This window comes from Pomacea canaliculata, linkage group LG8, assembly GCF_003073045.1.
Source record: "Pomacea canaliculata isolate SZHN2017 linkage group LG8, ASM307304v1, whole genome shotgun sequence".
In the NCBI taxonomy this organism is placed as follows: Eukaryota; Metazoa; Mollusca; class Gastropoda; order Architaenioglossa; family Ampullariidae; genus Pomacea; species Pomacea canaliculata.
In genome coordinates, this window is record NC_037597.1 from 13,506,900 (window position 1) to 13,526,784 (window position 19,885).

General features: G+C 43.1%; 1 protein-coding gene across 2 annotated transcripts in view; it reads right to left on the reverse strand.

Moving 5' to 3' along the window:
- LOC112569994 (cysteine-rich motor neuron 1 protein-like) overlaps positions 1-19,885 on the reverse strand; it is a 58,904-nt gene that overhangs the window by 12,428 nt on the left and 26,591 nt on the right. For both annotated transcript variants that reach the window (XM_025248140.1, XM_025248139.1), the window contains exons 2-6: positions 13,415-13,651; positions 9,895-10,003; positions 5,896-6,020; positions 1,031-1,213; positions 566-736 (exon numbers count right to left, since the gene is read on the reverse strand). In XM_025248140.1, the coding sequence (XP_025103925.1) occupies positions 566-736; positions 1,031-1,213; positions 5,896-6,020; positions 9,895-10,003; positions 13,415-13,651 (825 nt within the window). The remainder of the gene's footprint in view (positions 1-565; positions 737-1,030; positions 1,214-5,895; positions 6,021-9,894; positions 10,004-13,414; positions 13,652-19,885) is intronic.

Sequence of the window (19,885 nt, forward strand, 5' to 3'; positions counted from 1 at the left end):
GCAAGAGTTATTCCCCTTACATTAAGAGAGAGACACACACCAACGCATACACTAGTTTTACCTCTGAAATATTTACGGTAAATTACTTTTCTCTAACCTAAAAAAAAGCCTCAATATCACATTTAAAATTGATCTAATATCTTAAATTTACCAAGGTAAGTGTTTTCAAGCACAACAAGAAGATACAATATATTTCTGATTCTATTTTTACCACCTAAAAGTAAGCTTTCTGATTTCCGCATCATTTTGAAAGGATTTATGTTAATGCAAAAATTTCTTCCCTTTGATGGATAGCAACTTTCACTAAGCGAGGTATGCTGGCTCCTAAGCAAACAAAAAACTGTATCTATCTGATCTAACTAGAATCCTTCTTATAAGAATTTTTTTAAATATAAAACTAAAAAACAAAAAATCTAATACCACATTTACTATCAAGCAGTTAAATAGTGGGCCTTTGCACAGATTCCGAAACTACAGAGAGTTAGAACAAGCTATGTTCTCTATATTTGCTTCCACATTTTCATCGGACCCCCACCAGACTTCCTCCCTCTACCTGCTGACTTACCATCACACACTGGGCAGCAACGCCCTGGAATGTATTTGGGATGGACACAGTCTGAGGCACACATTTCTGCTTGGCACTGAACCTGACCATCCTGGCACTGGCAAGTAACACAATCATTTTCCCGCCAGACATCTGAGTTGTTGTACAGCCCTCCTGAGTCGCTAACACAGCCTACAAAAACAACAACAACAAATTTAGCATTACATTTTTAATAAACAAGAACAATGATTACCACTTCCCCTTTTGCCCCAAACACACAAACCACAATAGATCAATACCTACATAATAAAATATTAGAAATGATTCCTTGTAATTTTCAATGAAGCAAGGGCTGCTTCGTTACAACCAAACTGAAGGAAAAAATAGTGTAAACGTAATGAACATTACTTACAAATGAATTGAAACAAGTTTTGTCCTAGTATTAACATGAAGACAGTTAATGTCTTCTTGTGGTTGTGTACTAACCTTTGCACACAGGACAGCACTGACCCTCTGGAATGACCATCCAACCACAAGGTGGTGGTGTACAGCTGCTGACACGGCATCGACTGATACCATCTTTACAGGTGCATGTTGTGCACGTTTCAATCTGCCAGCTTTCTCCATTCTGAAATTCCTTGTTTTCATAAATACATGTGAGTCCAGTCTCTGAAGAAAAAAAAATTAGCAAAGGATAAATCTCAAAACAAGACAAGAGCACAGGAATGCATTTAATTATCAGTAATAAAGTGACAATTAAGAAGTTCATTTATTAGTTTCCAAAAATGAGCAAATTTGACATTACATCAGTTTGCTAAGTGATGAGAGATCAGGAAGTCAAAAACCAGCAGCAAGCTAGTTGTTGATGAGTTGGGCAAGCACTCCATGACTTTCCTTTATCAAGCTAAGTAAAATCCTAGAGAGTAGGTGAAAAACATGTAAGGCTCTCCCTTCCCGCTATAGGTAATAGTTAACAGCTAAATTCAGCTCAACCTTCAGCACTACTACACACTCCCCACTGGCACAAGATAGTTTCAAGAAGAGTGCATACTCTGGAATTAGAGTTACAAAATCAGTATACATTGCACTCCTACCATATATTTGCTGTAAGTCTTAAGCATATGCTTCTGACACCTGCATAAGTCGTGCCAGCTAGCTGCAAGGTCCGAGGGTAAAAGGTTTCGTCCTGATATTTTTTTTCTCAGAATCTTTCCTGACAAACGTTGGAAAACGCTGCTTTTTCGTGTCTGTCCCTCAAGCCAGTCTGACATGCCACACTTCTAGAATCGTGCCTACCACCAGAAATACTGTCACCAACTACAAGTTAACGGCTACGTGTTGGGTAACGGTGTTGTCTCTCTTCAGAGACCGTAGGGACGTAAGGTAGAATGCACGACTCCAAACCGCAGCAGTCTTGCTGAAAACATCTTTCGAGCTCTCCCGTGCACTTCACCATCTCACACTCCCTACCTCTCTCTCAGTTTTGTTTTTCGTTTCCACGGGACACAAAAGTCTGTTTTTGTCAAACAATTAGTGCCAACGCTGTGAAGGCAATTCCAGTAGCAACAGCTTCCACCCTAAAACTATCTTTCAAACTTCGATTTCATTTCGTTTTCGACGGGTGTGCAGTTGTGATGGGGGTGGGGAGGTTAGAAACCAACCGTTTTCCCTTACCTACATCTCCCCTTTCCTCACCTCCGATTTCCGTTTTTGCCTCTCCTGGAGCCGATACCTCCACTTTTAAATCAAGGCTGGCATGTACTTGTAGAAGTACCGATGCCTTGTGCATCTACCCGTTTATAATTCATTCCCGCCGTAAGGCATAATGACTTCAAAGTGTAGGTGGCTTCCTCACCTCACATCTGGTTCTCCAGTCGCACAGCTCGAGGGTTTATCTTAAAGGTTTTTGAACTGCACCTCAATCGGCCATCCCAGTTCACAAAAGTCGAGGACAAAAAGGGCAATAAAATTCGTAACCTATATATCAGTCGATTTTTCTGCCGCAGAAAAAACATCAACTGCATTCTTGGCATACCGTGTTAACATCAATGTCTTTCCGCGACTCTGCCGTCGGCATTTTTCCTTTCTTTCGACGCTACACTCAAATTTAAGTGCAAGCGTGCATGCGTGCGTGTGTGCGCGTGTTTTAAGGACAGCAAGCTCACACTCACTTGTTCTAAAAGATCATATCACGAAGGGATAAGAGGGAATACATTGATTTTTATTGAATCCTAAAAGGGGTCAATCAACTCACCCCCCAAAAAAAAAACAAAAAAACAAAAACAAAAACAAAAAAACAAAAAAAACAAAAACCAACAAAAAAACAAAATCCGAGACTAAGAATTTTTTATTTTTGGGTCAGCCAAATATCTAAAAAAAAAAAGGAAAAAAATTCATTTAAATGCAACATATTGTGCATATTATTGTTGTTTTTAAAGCGTTCCACAAAGAGCAGAGAAAGAGTGTCCAAAAAAAAAAAAAAAAAAGAGGAAGAGAAAACGAGAGAGAGAGGAAACGAGGTAGGTAGTCTGACTAGAGAACTTCCTGTAATTTCTCCGCACCAGATTTCTCCTCGCGTGCTGTTATCACCAGGTCATCTATTCTGAGCTCTTCACAATGTTTCTTCCATTTTCGCCACCGCCGCTAAATGCGCCCGCAAACTATACAGAGATTGTAGATATTGGCGCATTCCAGCAGACGGCGACTGGAAGGAAGTGCTATTTCTGGCCTGAATGTGCAGGGGATGCGCTGCCAGAAGAATAATTGAAGTACATGAAAGACAGTTCGAGACAGACGCTCCTCAGCATCACACAATAGCCTCCTTGTGTTTCCGGATACAACCTCCTGCATCAGCTGGCACCATCTGCACAGTTGCTGCTGAGGTTGGTTAACTGATGGCCCACGAAGCAGTTCGATCACAAAATATTTTTAGGATAATCTAAGCTACCTTTGTCTCTGTCTGTCTGGTGTTTTCAGATCGCTACTAGGATACATTATCAACGAAATACTTTTTCTGCAAAAGGTGTTTTTCTGCTAAGCAGGCTTGACAGTAACGCTTAACTGTTGTCGGAATAATTTTGAGCATCCAAGATCGAGGTGCTTAAAAAAAGAGCTAGTCTTTGTTTGCTTTTGGCGTTGTAGTTTTTCTATTTTTTCTATCTTCCTTTAAAAATGTATTAAGTTAATTATTGTCTGCTTATTGTTTGACTTATTCCCGTAGTGCAAACGAATGCATACTACTTATGGCCGAGTCAGGTAGACATTTACACCTGTCAGGTAAAGAAATCGGATGATGGTTGAGATAGAATCTTTACAAAATCTGTTACAAAAAAAAAGGAGCAGGACAAAGCGGCCCAGTCCTATTTCTGGGTCTGTACATTCAAAGAAATTGAAGCATCTTGTAGACACGTGATGCAAGCCCGTCCAATCGTGGACGTGTATAGGTGGACTGCTGTCTGTCTGCCGAGACCAACGCTTAGTATCTTGCGAAGTTCTCCGCTGTTAGTCTCGGCGAGCCTAAACAAAGAATGTGACTAAACCGGAAGCTTTGTAGTCTCATGCCTCGTTTTAGTAGTTAACTGGAAAAAAAAATCGTCTGCCAGCAGTCCAGTAATACAAGTTCGTGGTCCAATGTTACGATGCACGTGGTACTCGGGTTGTCCTTCTCCCTCTACCCCATGTCTGGCCCACGCGCCATGAGGCCACCGCTGGAAATGGCCGCGAGATGTGGCGAGATTCACGTCCCTTCCACGGATATTCGAGTTTCACAGGACGCGGGCAAAGCTAGAAGCAGTCTCGGTATCTTGCCCCCCAGTAATCTCGCCAACCCCGTATCTCACCAAGCTTTGGTAGAACAGTTCCCCGCGAATTACCTCTAGTTATGGTTTAAACTCGTTAAGTCGCCACCTTCACCTCCCGCCAAAACAGTTGTGTTGGGCGCATTGGTGGCATGATAAGGACTGGACATACCTAAAGTAGCAATTCCAATAAAATACGAAAAAAAAGAGTGCTTTAAATATACTGAATTGAACTGACACTTGTACAACCAAATGTGGCATGAAAGGTGGCATAACAATGTGGGACACTTCTACATTTTCTTTTATTTAATACCTGCGGTAACGAAAGTAGCAATGGATGTGAATGCATCTTTAGGGGCCAGGTCTGAAAACAGCCACAACAAATATCTGCGAATCATTAGGCATCGCTCCAACATTGTCAGTGTAGCAGCGATCCCCTTCCCCTCCCAAAAAAAAAAAAATTCCGCAAACAATCTGCATAACTTTATAAATAAATGATTTTGAAATGCTGTGCGCATGCGCAAATGAACATTTTGTCAACATCTCAGACTTACTCATTCACCAAACTCTTCCAACGTTTCCTCCACCCGCTCCCAACCCGACACCCTTACCCAACGTTTCTCCCTTTTGTTTTTCCTTTTATCTGCAACACCTGATTTCATCTCTTCTCAGCGTGAGATGCTGCTCTATAACTTCAAGGTTTTCGCAGTTTGCCAAACTCTTGACACACCACTAAAGTGTTCGTCTGCCACCGTTTGCCTCATTCCACGCTCAAATCGTTCACTGAGCCAAAATTTAAGATCCCCCATGCAACCTCTCCGCCCACCCGACGAAGAGGCTTTACATGGCAAGGCTGTCTGGGGTACGATAGATGCCGCAGATATGACGAGGACCGCCTTCACCAACTTTCTTTCATACAAAACAGGTTACACTGCGTGTTGGTGCCCGCTGTGCTTCAGCCAAGAATGTAATGTCCTAGTGCCGCTTCAGACATATTCAGAATCCGCCGAGAAAGAAGTTATGCACACATGCTTGTAGTCATACAACTGTTCCTTTCAGAAAACTTTATAAAGCAGGCGTCATCTTCTTTTCTCTGTTCTTGGACCAAAAAAGAAAAAAAAAAAAGGAGATAACGATCGTTCTGTATTTTACAGTATTCAGTCAGTGACATGGCATTTTTTATTTTTGCAGTCTCAGACTTCGGTCATTGCTCCATTTTATATGTAAGGACCCGTAAGGTCCGTAAGATTGGAAGCGCTGCGCAGGTGCGTCAGTACATACGCGTGAGTGCGGGGATGAGGTTAAGTTTTCACTGTATAAGTAGGAGGATTTTTTGTTAGTACTGAGAACTGGTTGGACATTTCCCCGACCTGTAAGATCCCATATTCAGATATTTTTAATAATCAGATCGTGGTATAATCAGACAGGATAACACCTGGACAAATCCTACTAGCTGTGCAAAGAGGTATGCTGAGAAAAAACAGGTGAAGATCAGTAACCAGCGAAAAATGAGGTGAAAGAAATAGACAAAATTTTAAAAGATTTAATTTTTACCATTGACACATCTGAACTTGGTACAGCACGATCCTGGATTCCCCGTGCTCCTGGAAATCACCTGAATCTGGAATCCTGACGGGCACTCCACTGGACGACAGACTTCGTTTCGCCGGCACACACACCTGCAACACACGGTACAAAGGTTGTCATTACCACGACAAATGGGAACTAGTGCTGCCCGACATCAAAAGGAACCATGTAAAGTATTACAATGAAAAAAAAAAAAACCAAGTGCTGTAGATGAAAGACCTGCGCTGTGCACCCAGAAGCTGGCGGTTAGCTTACAACACCGCACGTGCTGAAGAGCCCTCAAAACTGAGATGTCATTTAGAATTACATGACGATTGCATGCAATTTGCCGGTCACATCATTGACAATGCATGTCTGGTTAAAAGGGGAAAAAAACAGACCTTTAGCGAATTAACATGGTGTAATACTTGTACCGGAAGTGACCTCAATGAAGGCAGGATGTACGGGAACTATATTAAAAAAGACTTTAACGCAAAAGTGCACGGACATGACAAGTTTGCACGTGTGATACAGGTCATCATGTCTAGCCTGTACAAATCCTCTGTTCTGTACTTTATCTTGATGGTAGAAAAAGTGAAAGATGGATGCTATTCACACAGACTTGATATGAAGACGGGAGAGTGTGGGATGACAAGAGAGGGAGAGAAGAAGAGTTGGGGTAGGAGAGGGGAGACGACAGCAACAGAAGAGTTTATTGAAAGTTATTGAAAGTGTTTATTGAAAGTGTCCGCGGCATGCTTCAAATGGAAAAGAAAAAAGTTCTGCATAAACAAACAAGCAGTCAAGAAAAGTAATACTACATCATCTACATACAAATAAACAAAACTGAAAAACACACGGAACACACAGACACACACAGGAGCATGCATGGAATAATGAACACAGGCGACGAGAGCGGTGGGAAAGAGCTGAGATCAAACCAGTTGATTCTGTAAGTAGTTCCAGTTGTACGAACTCAACCGCAGTGACGTCACATCCCCCGTCAAGATTCAACAAATAATTATCTCTCTTCTTTCCTCCTCCACCCTAGGAGTGGAAAGGTTAACGGCAGACAGGCGGACGCATACAACTGCTGCATGCATGCTGCACAGCGATGCACTGATAACGCCGTCCAGCGTAGCGCGCTGCTCTTCCTTCTTCTCTCCCTTGATCGCGCTGTGGCATTTGCCGGCAGGTGGCCCCACGATCGGCCTCAACGGCTGAGAGGTTAGAGGCGCTGGTGTGAGGTGGCGTCTCCAAAGGTCAGCGAGCCTCTCAAAGGGGCTGAAAAGGTTTTCTGCAGAGAGAGAGAGCTGTCTCCGATACAACCGGCATTGTTTACTCCACCAAACCCTGCAGTCGTCTCCCTTGTCTTTTGTGAGGATGTAAGCAGCCTGCATCCGAACTGTGCAGGTGTATGGCGTGCAATTCTCTCAGCTCTCTTCGTGTGTGTGTGCGAATCCAACAAAAGCATTATCCAGATGACCGTATTTTGCTCCTTCAGGGGTCAAAAGACAACTCTGGCTAAAAAAAGAACATACTATTCTGTGCAAAGTACAAGAAGAAGAGGTGGAGTGGATTTTTCACGTCGATGTTGATAAGAAAACGACAGTAAGGTTCTTGGTAAGCTATGTACCATCCACATAACAGCCTAGTAACAAAGTTCACAAGCTAATGTATAAACAATACTGACGAGTACAAACACTGCATCAGAGCACATTATCTCCCCGTCCTTCCCGATTTTCCCCCGTAATTACCAAGAGCGAGATCCAAAATAGTAACAACAGTATGTGTGTGAGAGAGAAAGCCCGCTTTATTCTAATAAAAACAAGAGTACAGGCGAGACAGTACCAGCTTTATTCTAATAATAACAACAACAGTATAGGCGAGAGAATGCCGTGTCGAGACACCATAGTAGGCAGGAAGCGCTGGGTCTCACACTCGTTCGTTTCCAGAAGGTGCTGGCGCTGCACCATCACAAATTTCAGCACCTTTCACCGAGCATTATTATAGGCTCATACGTGAAACCGTTAACTGGTTTTCCGGCGAATGGCTGAGGGGAACAGACTCCACCGATGATTCAACGAAAGTTCGACAGCAACCCTTTCACCTGACAAGTGTTTGCAATTGCAAAGTCGAGGTGTACTGCCACTAAAGTACACGCATACCGAGTATGTTTATTGTTAAGAGAGGGAAATTATTATGTAAGCCAAATGTGAAAAGTTCGTCCATTATTTAGCGCACGCGCAGTCCACTCTCGTCGGTAGTTAAAGCGGAAGTGGGGGTTTAATCTGATAACCACTCACTTGACTTTAACGGGACACACGAACATAAAGATATGGCCGGAAAAGATCACATCATGTTATAAACTTTTGCAACGATAAATTTTAAAATGGCAAAGAAAAAGGTTAGTATTATTTGTTTTGCCTTAAATGCCTACAAACTCGAAAGACGAGAATTGCGGTTGTAAACGATAAGAGGACTTCGTCCCGACAACAAATTCAACAGTAAGCTGTCGAAACAACCATCAAGATTTCAAATAAATGACCCATGTTCAATCAGCTTGATCCCAATATTACAGGGGTATGAAAGTCGGTAAAAATATACAAGTGGCACGAGACGAGGTAAACAACCGCTTACAACCTCAGCTCCAAGTCTTTGCCAGGCTTGGAGACAAGTAGTGTAAACAGTGTTGCTGCATCAGGCGTTGATGTCCATTAACAGCTGGTGGACAGAGCTTTATTAGTATGAAAATTGTAAGATATACGCTACTAAATATCCGCAAAGCTTTGGAAAAATAAATATTTGTTATTACAATAACGAATCCCTGCAGGAAACAGATAAATAAGCAGGGCCGTTTTGCTTACTGCCTTTGAATTTCACCGGGAGATGCTTACCAATCATAATATATGGCAACACATAATAAATAATACTTTTATTAATTTTTTTTACAAGAATCCCCTCCCACACACATAAAGAGGGGAAACAATTTTTCTAGCATAAGAAGATAATGTATATACTATATTGTTTATACCAATAAGGCAGCTGGTTGTTTTAAACGAGTTAATTTATTAAAAGCCCTTACAATTATTAATTTGGGCTTATGCTTATGCTGATTAATAATATACTGTTCATCTTTAACTTACTTTACACATACACTTCCAATAATTGAAAACGAGTTCTCTCCCTCAAACCACTCCACCCCTTCTGTCCCCCTCTCTAAGAAAGAAAGGAGTTGAAGATGTCGTGGCCACCAAATGCTCTCTCTCACAGCGCAAAAGGTAGAAGAGTCAGATACAGGCAGACCCTGGCTTTTTCACGCTTTTCATCGCTTTGCTTTCATCACTTAGCTGAGCTTCTGCTATCCACTACTGTAGCTAAAATTAGTACTTCGGCAACAACAGTCAGGTGTGAAAGCGAGGTCATCGTCAGACTCATAATTTCGATTTAAATCGCCCTTTATCCGTGCCAATGAAGCTGAAATCGTGTAGCTGTTAGAAGACGTAAAAATGTCATCAATTATAAACTAAGCCACGCATAAAACGCTCGACACCCTTTTTACGGTTTGCGAACGGCACTGATGTTTGCAGATCACTTCAGAGTGCAAAGGAACGAGAGTTGCGCGAGAGTTTGAACTGTGACATCAGACTGGTCAGCAGTGTCGTCAAATGCTGTTAGCTCGGTTCTGGTCATTATCTCATGTTAGTGTCCGTGCTTCACCATCTTGGCCTCAGCAGGACGACACACTCCGAGTTATGTCTGTATGTCTTCTTTCTTGCACTCATGTCTTGCACTCGTCTTCTCTGCCAAAGATATCGGCCGTAACAATCTAGGTATTATCATTTCTTTTTTATCATCATGTTTGTCGTCATAATCCCTATTATTGTTAGTATTTGCGTTGTAGTAATGACGATAATGACGACGACCTTAAGTAACAGTTACGCAGAAATGATTTTCAAGCCACATCTTCGCTTCAGTAGCACTCACCCATCGTTCACTTGGCAGCAACCGTCATCTGTCCACACTGGCGGCAGTCTCTCGCTGTCCTGTGGACACTCCTCCTCCGACACCGGTGGGCACGTGACGTGGTGACAGGCTGAAAGGAAACAAGAAGGCGCCACGCTACAAACCAGATCCGTTAACGTCTCAATACCAAAAAACTTAAATTTCTAGCTGAGCTATAACTCAGGTCACGTGACACAGGAAGAGCCTGCGATGGTGCCAGGGGCTAACAATGTCTTCGTTTGTTTCTTTGCCCTAACACTTCCTGCACACTTTGAATTCTACTTGTAATGACACGCGTTTGCGTTCACTGTACACTCGTGTTAAAAATAAAAATTGTATGTAACTCTACAATTTGCCGTTTCTCAGGCAGATGGGATATTGCACATTCACGCGCCACACCGTCGTCAGGTTCATGACCCACCTGGGACCTTTAGGGGGTAGACAACTGTTAGTATCCACAGTCATTTCAGAGGTTGCAGTGAATAATGACAGGAAGAGTGGATCCTGAACACCTTACGGATGACGTCACAGACGCCAGTGTTTTGTTTTGCACGTGACTCTGAGAGGTTTTTTTGTTTTGTCTTTTTTTGTTTGTCGTGTTTCTGTTGTTTATCACTGCTGTCGCACCTAGGTTACTACTGTTTTTCTGGAACGGATTTTGGTGCGGAGACATTTGATGTACAACCGCAGACACATATATATACACACACGTTAGTTGTTTGTTGTTTTTTTTTAGCTGATGTTGCATTAATATTAAGAATGTTAAACCTTTCCATCCGTTCATCCTGCCCGCTACACAAATGCGACGACTCCGCTTTAAGAGAAATTCTTTCACCGACCCTCCGGCGAAGAAAACGCATAAACCCACTTGTAGATCCTCGTAAAGAGCACGTGCAGTGGCGGACATTCCAGCATGTCTGTGGGGAATGCACGCGTCGTTCCCAGTCAACACACAGTTCCACAACACAAGCCAGCATCCCCCCTTGCTGCTAAAAATAGACAACAACGTGGCACGCTTCCCAAAGAACTCTCGCATCCTTGCACCTTGCCAGGTAGCACGCGCGTGGAGGAGAGAGGGAAGAAACACTTCATCGCAACCCTTTGCCAGGGCCCGCTGACCTGACTGGAGGACACTGGCATTGGCCCGACTACGTCATCGTCATCGCTCATTATCCCCCGACACGCGGCGCCGAGTGAGCACGCGCCAAGCGCAGACTGCACGCTCGACAGGCGCGAAAATTGCTTTCTTGTACAAAAGTAATAACAACAACAAAGAGCTGCTTACTTCATAACAACAGACACAATACGTGTCAGAAACAATAGACACACAGCTTTTAGAAGAGTTCTGGACATCTGGAAAAAATACATTTATATAAAGAAAATGAAAGGTAGGCTTTTCCTTACCACCAGCGGGAAATGAGGGGTTAAAGACCTCACTTTTCTGGGATACAGCTTTTTGTGAATTCGGCACCAATTTTCTCTGTCTTACTTTTCCTAATCATCTGCGGAGTCAGGTACTTATTCCCGACAGCCAAAATGTCTGTGGGAGGTGAGCTGCCCTAAACGTGTATCGAACCGGCAGGCCTCCAGGTTTGGAAACAGTGTTCTAACCACTCGACTTTCCGCTTCATCAGAACTTATAAGAAAGGATTGTGAGCCCCACTGCAGTAGGAGAAGTGATTCTACACTATTCTTGCAAGACTTAGTCCATTATCAAAACAGAAAATAAAATCTATGTATCTACCATAATGGCCTGTCAGTTGCCATTGCGGCGTCGAGGTGCAGTTACAGAACATTACTCAACCAACAAATTTTATATCGAAAGGTTTGGAAGAAAAGTAGGCGAAACTTGTTTATTTATCTAGAGAATGATCTGGCTTTCATTTACGCCAGGTACCTACCCACGTGGTTTCAAGTGCTTCACGTTCGTTCCAGTGTTTCACACAACATATTACTTGTCTCCTAAGTGGTTCTGCCATCTGAACAACATCCATCATGTCGGTTCACGCTCCACAGTTGACCTCTTCCACACCCTGTGCTCCATAAACGGAATCCTCCTCAGAAAGAGTTTGTGGTCACTTTGTAAGATCGTATTCTATGTCCACCCACTTCAAAGGAGCAAGATCGAGATCAACAAAACAAAACAAAAAAAAAAAACCACAACAACAAAACAAACAAACAAAACAAAAAACAAAACAAAGCTGCCAAACATGCGCACCAGCTCCACCCAGGAATGTCCTTGATTCCGGGCTGCGCACCTGCAGACATTCTACCCGTTTGACATTGGGGCGAGGAAGAAGTCCCTCCGCCTGTGTTTGTGTTCAGGTAACTCACTGGAGTTCAGGTGAGTTCAGAAAACAACGATACGCGCTCAGAGTTCAGCTTCGTCATAAATACTTCAATTCCTCAAGCACTTGTCAGCAAACGCTGCAAGGTTATAAATAAAACACGAGATGCTTTGTTACTTTTCATCCAGAATACATGTTAATACTAAATTCTAATACTGAAATAATAATAATAAAAAAAAAAGAAAAAAGACTAGAACTGAAATGTCATTTGGCAACATGTACCACGTGCCCGAGGAGGCAAGAACGCAGGGTGTGTGAAGGCGAATGAACCAATGGGGTGGCAAAGCAGCAGGAACTTCGTCAACAAGTTGATCTTGGCATCGACGACGATGTTAATGTTAGTCAAGTTCTTGCCAGTGCAGGCCCTGGAGTCTCCGACGCGAGTTCGGTTTTGTCTGAGACCATGCACATGCTAGAATGAAGGAGTGAGCAGGACGAGCTGCTACTTCACGCGCACTTTACGTCTTCTACGTCATTTTGGTACAGGAACCAGCGACATGTCACATGTCACGTGGCACCAATATCTTGATATGGAATAGGTGGCATTTTGAAAAAGAAACCTAGTTTATTTTCTTGTACTGCTGTTCAATATTTAACCCTTTCTGCATTCTTTTATTTGTTATTTACATCTTCGTGCATTTGATTAATTATTTTTGACACGAGGACCGACCATGGGATGGATTTCCAGCTTGGCTCCCCTCAGTATGGCACCCGGGGTGATTTACCCCTCACAGGCACCAGACCGTCTGAACGAGCGCCTCATACCTCAGAGTTATCCCGCCTAAGTTCCAGACTTGCCAGAGCAAACCACAAATTGCCAAAACCTACCTGCGCTTCCCTTAATTACTTTCTTTTTGAGGGAAAATAGAATGTGGAAAGGAGAAAGTAATTCACACAAGAAAATTTCAAAATAAGTTATGCGAACAATCACTGTAACTGGTGTCTCATTCTAACCTTTTCCATTTGAGTATTTAAACTGTTTGCAGGTTAAAATACGAAAGCGCACACGCTGTTTAAATAAATGTATATAATCACATTCTGGTTTATTTATATGATTTGAAACTTGACATTGCTGAACAAAACAATCATGGCTGGTGTGTCTGTTTTAGTGTCTATGTGGGGCATAGGTGCATTCAAGTGAAACGGTAAATCACCTGACAGCCTTATGCAGATGTGCTCGTCACAGCAGTTGCCAGGCACCCCGGTGCCCTGCTGCACGAGGATGGGCGTGAAGCCCGTGGCACAGCCAGGTACGGCGCACCTGGACAGGTTGCAGTGGCAGTAGGAGGCAACATCCGCGGCGGCGCTGAACACAAGCTCGGAGTCCGGGGGACATAACTCCGTGTCCGACTTATCACAGTCTGTCGTGTTGCACGTGAACAGAGAGATTTCTGAAACAGAATATGCCTTCACTTATTTACAAAAATATTTATCTCCAGTCTCCATCTAAAAAATGGCTAAAATGTTTATCCTCAGTCTCCATCTCTTAAAAAGAAAATTACCAAATAATTGATGTCTAGACAATGATTGTACACGGTGACCCTGACCCCAGCAGCCACATCAACAACTGCAGCCTCTGACACACTTAGGTAAGGTTATTCTCCCTCCCTCCTCCACCAGGGGCGTTAGACTGCAGTAATTTAATTGTAGTAATTGAAACTTTTTGTGTCGATGATACTCAGCTGTCAAGTGCAGTTCTCCTTACTATTTTATGCTAAACAATTACGAAAAGGTGGGTGGGGTTGAGGCCGACCCAGCAGCTAAGGCGATATGAAAACATCCGGTCATGTAAACAGATGATACATTCAGAGAAAGAACAGCGTGTCCGAGACGAGATCTGAACTCAGAAAACAATGGTATAGTTAACAGTGAAAGTGATGAAGACAATTAAACAAAATTTAAATACTTTTTGGCTTCATGATATGAACAGAACTGTAAGTAATTTATAAACATAGGACAATCCCATAGGTTGCAGGTGAAGTGTAAGGGAACACAATATTCTTATATCGACACTATGATGGGTAGGCAGTGAGACTTTTTCAGTCGCATGCCCAAGCGAGCTTTGAACCAGTGACTTTCTGTTCTCATATCAAAACATTGCACCGCTCGCGCTTCTTTTTCTTTGTGTGTGTGCCTCTACAGGTATGAATCTTGAAAAACTTATGGACACAGAGACGAGTGGCAGCTGTCGTGAGCCAAGATGATCCCCCACGTGACTTTATCCTGGACAAGCTAAACCTTACTCGGCGGCTAACCAAGACCCGAGGCTTGGTGTGGGTTGGGGAGCTTTGCACAACCTCTGCAGAATGTCCGAGTAAATTGCGGACTTGAGCCAAACAAGCAGCTCGTGTTTTTGTTTGGCTGCCAATCTTGGTTCAGAACAGGCTCCATATTTGTTCATTTCTTGACCAAACATCCCGACTTTTGAAAGGAGACTGTGAGCTGTTTGTATCCAGCCTACGGACATCCTCACTGATATGCCGGCCATGCGCGCTGCTCGTGCCAGCTTCACCAAGAGATTTTTTTTTCTAAAATTAACATCACAAACATTTACTGTCAGACTTTTCTCTTTTATCTCATGGTGTACTCGTTAGACTAAACATAAACAACTACACCGTTTACAACATGAGATTATTATAGTGATTTAAACTGCGAGACTACCAGAGTGGTTCCAAAAGAAAACATTCACGTGCGACTCAACGCCCATTGTATCGGAGCGCGTGCAAGCATGAAAACATTGCGGGGCTCCATCCTCCCCGCCACACGTGGCTGTGAACACTCTGTGAACAGACTCTGTATTTTGTTTGGCCCCCACCTTGCTCACCTGTGCGTGCGCACTCACAAAGGCGGTGCGTGGCTGTCGACGACTGTCACCTCAGGTAAATAACTTAATGAAAGGTCTTGCCGCCAGCGCAGTCCAGGCTCTGCTCTCGCCATTGTCGCTGGTGACTTGCACAGATTTTACCCAGAAGAGTAAACGATGCACACGGCCAAAAATGTGTAATGAAGGGTTTTCATTCCTTCTTCTGCTACTTTCCGTCTGAGCCGGTGTCGAGACCCCGGTCATAAAAACGTTCTTTGGCAAGATCCACACGACGGTTTCATGTTGCATGGGTTAACGGTTCAGCATAACGAGTAAGCTTGCACTCTGACATCCACCCACCTCCCCGTATCTCCGGCCCACCCCGCTGTTATGTAACTGTTGGTGAGCTGGGTTAGGCCCAACGAGTAAGCATGCACTTTGACATCACCCTTGTATCTCTACTACTCCGTCCCCCTCCCACTTCTCTTTTGACTTATTGTTGGTACTAGGGTTAAGCACATTTATTTCGCATCTTAATTAAAATATAAATTTTTGTGTATACAATTTTTATGTATTTAAATTTCGGTTGCTTGAAAAAAAAGCTGTGGCCAGTTACATATAAGTAACACTATGTAAAACTATGAGTTTGTAAAAAAAAAAAAAAAAAAAAAAAAAGGCAAATAAAAGAAAACAAAGAAGCTTGTCGGTCACTAAGCACAACCGACTATGCACGTGCAGTTAGCATGTTCTCGAAGATTCCAGGTACCAGCGGATCTTCGCCGTCATGTGGTGTGCATGGGTCCCTCGCAGTTGAGCACAGACCTCGTTTACCCTGGGGGCAGGCCACCCACAGGGCTACCTTACCCATGCACGGCTGGCGATACATCCGGTTAAAGTACAGCCTTAGATCAACTTTCTTCGCAACACCAGGCAACTTTTCGCAACACAAAACATAAACCTTTAGTGGAGTTCTATCAATCCATTGCGAAGGTGCTCGCCAACACTTTTTATTTCCCTTTTTTTAGAATACCGCGTCAAATTGCATCAAATTTACTCCACTACAAATCCATTTCTTAAGCAACTGCTTACTTGCTGTAGTTTACCAAACAATCATTATTACTCGGCCTCGAGTAAACACGTGTCAGGTACGCGGAATGAAAACTCGTTTCATTACTTGTCGGTGACGAGAACTTCCTGTGAGGGAACTATAGTGCCGAGGGCGGTAGTCTCACGTGGCCGAGTCATAAACCTCACATCAACTTCCAGTGACAGCTGTTGGCGTTCGTGTGAACGGTACTTACACTAAAATGTCCCATAATCCCCTCTATTACTTTTCATCGAAGGGGGCAGTTGTCAATCAAAGCACTACACTGGGATGTTTGTAAAACGAAACAATGATAAGAGGACAGGCAGCCACGGACATCTGTTCGATTTAGTCTCGCGCAGATCACGGACAGATCACGCAGACGAGAGTAAAAAATGTACAGATGAGAGAGTGTAATGCTGTAATGCACAGATGAGAGAGTGTATTACACAAACAGATGAGGCAGCAATGTCACGTATGTACGACACACTGTGACACACAACTTAGACCGTGTCACACACACACTACAACAGACGATACAATGTGACAGACAGACGTGGTAGCGTGACCCTTTCACATATCCCCTCCTGCCCTCGCATATCCCTCCACCTATCAAAATAATAATGTAACAGACGAGGTACCCCCCCCCCCCCACAATCAATTGTAACGCTGTCCTATATCCATCACGTGACATTTTAATCACGCATGGTCAGCGGGTCTACATTTATGACGTGGATGGCGAAATAAAACCATTTTTTTATTATTAAGTCTTTGATAAAACTATCGTCTGCATCTTTCTAGCACGTCCGTTCCGACCCGCCAACTCCTCCGACCAGGTGCCGCGAAACCTGACGATCCACGGAGCACCTGTATGACCTTATCGAACAGTCGCCGACAGCTTGTAGTAACAGCCTCTTCCACTTCTGTCGTCTAGTCTATAAATATACTCTAAGTGCATCTACGAACACTGCAACACCGCCGGCATCTCTAGCAGGTTGGAAAACATTCCAGAAACCGTTGCTTCTCCTCCAGACTGGGGAACAGTACCGCCGGCTTGGTTAGTATTGTTTGTGCGATGTCTGAACTCAACTAGCGCGGTAATACCACAAATTATCCACCCCAGTCCCCAGTTTTTATTATTATTATTATTATTATTATTATTATTATTATTATTATTATTATTATTATTATTATTATTATTATTATTATTATTATTATTATTTCAGCTACGACACTAAACCGCAAACCACCAAAAAGAAATTAATACGGGTTCTGGAAGTATCATTCTGTTGCATTTTAAACAAACAACTCGCCAACTTAACGATGCGGGTTATAGAACGATTACATTTACTTTTAACACACTGCAAGCTCACCCAGCCACTCACAAACACCCTTTTCCTCTCTCCATTCACCCCTACCCCCAAGGCAGCTCTCTCTCTCTCACTCACACACTGAGTCGACTTATTTATGACGAGCCTGAAATATTCAATAAAAAATTCTTGTCAAATTAAGCAACAACCCAGATCTCTGTACATATACCAACTTTCCCTCTTTAATGCCTTTATTTTATAGTTTCAGTTTCCTTTCCTCAGATCGAGGGTTGGATGTAGTAACAAAGCACAACTTTGTTTATTCTGTTACCCTCGTAAATAAAGATCGGTCATTTGCAGGTCATCGATAACTTCCCCCAAGATTGTAAATAAGAAAACTAAATAAACAAATCCCACGTAGTGAACTCGTGGGCCCGGAAACAATTTTCATCGACACCCAGCGTCTGCTCCCCGTCAGTTGAAGACCGTACACGGAGGGTGTCGCTTTATTTTAATGGCTGGACATAAAGTTGACGCCGCTCACAGCCACGGGACGTGCAGCCACCAACACCACCTTGCCCCCGGTCGTCCTCACTTCTAAAGCTGCGATGATGTAGTTTAACGGCCATTAAACAGGAGCGAACGACTCAATACGTGTGGCATTTTTTTTTCTTTTTTCTTTCTCTCACGAGGACGGGATTCTTGGCATGCCAGTGGTTTCCATAAAGGTCACATCAGCGACGACAGTTTTTCTTTTTGTCGTGTGATGTGAAGCGTGACGGTCGTTGTGTTCTAATGCACATACCACAGAAGAACATCTCACGTTCATCTTTGTCGGTAGGAAGGCGAGTTTACATCATTTACTTGATTTCGAGCGATTCTTTCTGATCTCGTGGTCCGATATCCAGCTCAGTCACGAGCGAGGGATCACGTGGTCGAGTGTGACATTGTAACATTTTCGGGAAGCTGTAGGTGGTGGTGGTGGTGAAGGAGGAGGAGAAGTGCTGCGAAGTGTGCAGGGCGGCAGTCGGCATTTACCCCCGAGATCAGCAGCATCCATAGCGTCTGACGATAACATGTGTTCAAACGATGTTCGGCGATGCAAGGGTTGTCGCGACGATAACGATAGAGAAGTGTGTATAAGTGTGGACATGCACGACGTGCAAATATTCGCGGACTCATCTCACCCTCCTCTCCCTATGCAAACATCTTCCTCACTTCCCTCCCTCCCTCTCTCATTCTCTCTCCCTATATATATATATGTTCTCAATTCTTCTACATGGTGGTCAAAGAATAAAATATCTCGAATCTCTTTACACACACACCCTAAGAAAAAGAAATATTTTGAAAGTTTAAAATGGATTTTATACCTGCTTACTATCGAAGGACACATGTATGACATGGCTCTTGTGTGGTGCAGTATGTCGAATGCAACAGGTGAAAATGCTTAAGACTGGTCGAAATCTTCCAAAACATATGTTGTAGATACGAAACTGCACCTCTACCCCGCGTTTTGCTGCAACCTGTGTTATATCAACAGACTACAAACTTTACATGTCTGTGCACAGCACAGTCTTGACTCTCTAGGATGGCGGCTTGTACTACCTTTGAGATAAGAATGCCAAGAGCAAGGTTTATATATATATACACACACAAGCACACAGAGAAAAAAAAATTGTATGGAAACTGTAAAAACTAAGTACACACACACGTGTGATGATGAGAACAGAAATAGCATCTCCAGCACACAATCATAAAGAAGCCAAAGTTCTAAAGGCCTTTTGCTAAACGAGCTCTCTTAACAGTGAGGCGGAGATGCTATATTCCAATTATAAGATGGCGGTCCACCGTCTGCGTGTATCCCTAGCAGGAAATAATCAAAGCCAGTGGTCGTTTTATTTAACGAAAAGACTGGGAAAGAGTGCGCATCCGGTCTTGCAAGATTCTGTAGCCTGATGCTCTCTCCCACTTTACCTATCATGCTCATCTGCAAAATGTCTTTTCTATTTTTATTTTTTATTTTTTTCTTTGTGTGTGTGCCAGCTTTTTGCGGTTCTTCCGATGCGTGAAGTTTCAAGCAACAGTAATGAGAGAATTCTCCTAACGGAATTTTTGGTTAGAGCAACGGTATTGAGAAAACACACACAATACCCTTTAGTTTGGAAGATCATACTGCTCTTTCTGTTCAGACTGTCAAAAAAACAACACAGAGGAGTAACGAACGAAAGAAAGATCGAATAAAGGAAACAAAGAAGGATGCTTTGTCAGACTATTCACGTGCATGTCAACAACAGCAACGTCCCGCACTCAGCCATGCCTCGTTAACTCACAAACTAACTAATCAACATGCATTGACAATTAGGATGGTAACGAATTAAAAAAAATAGTTTAATACAATACTAAGGACAATCCTAAGTTTAACCGCGGA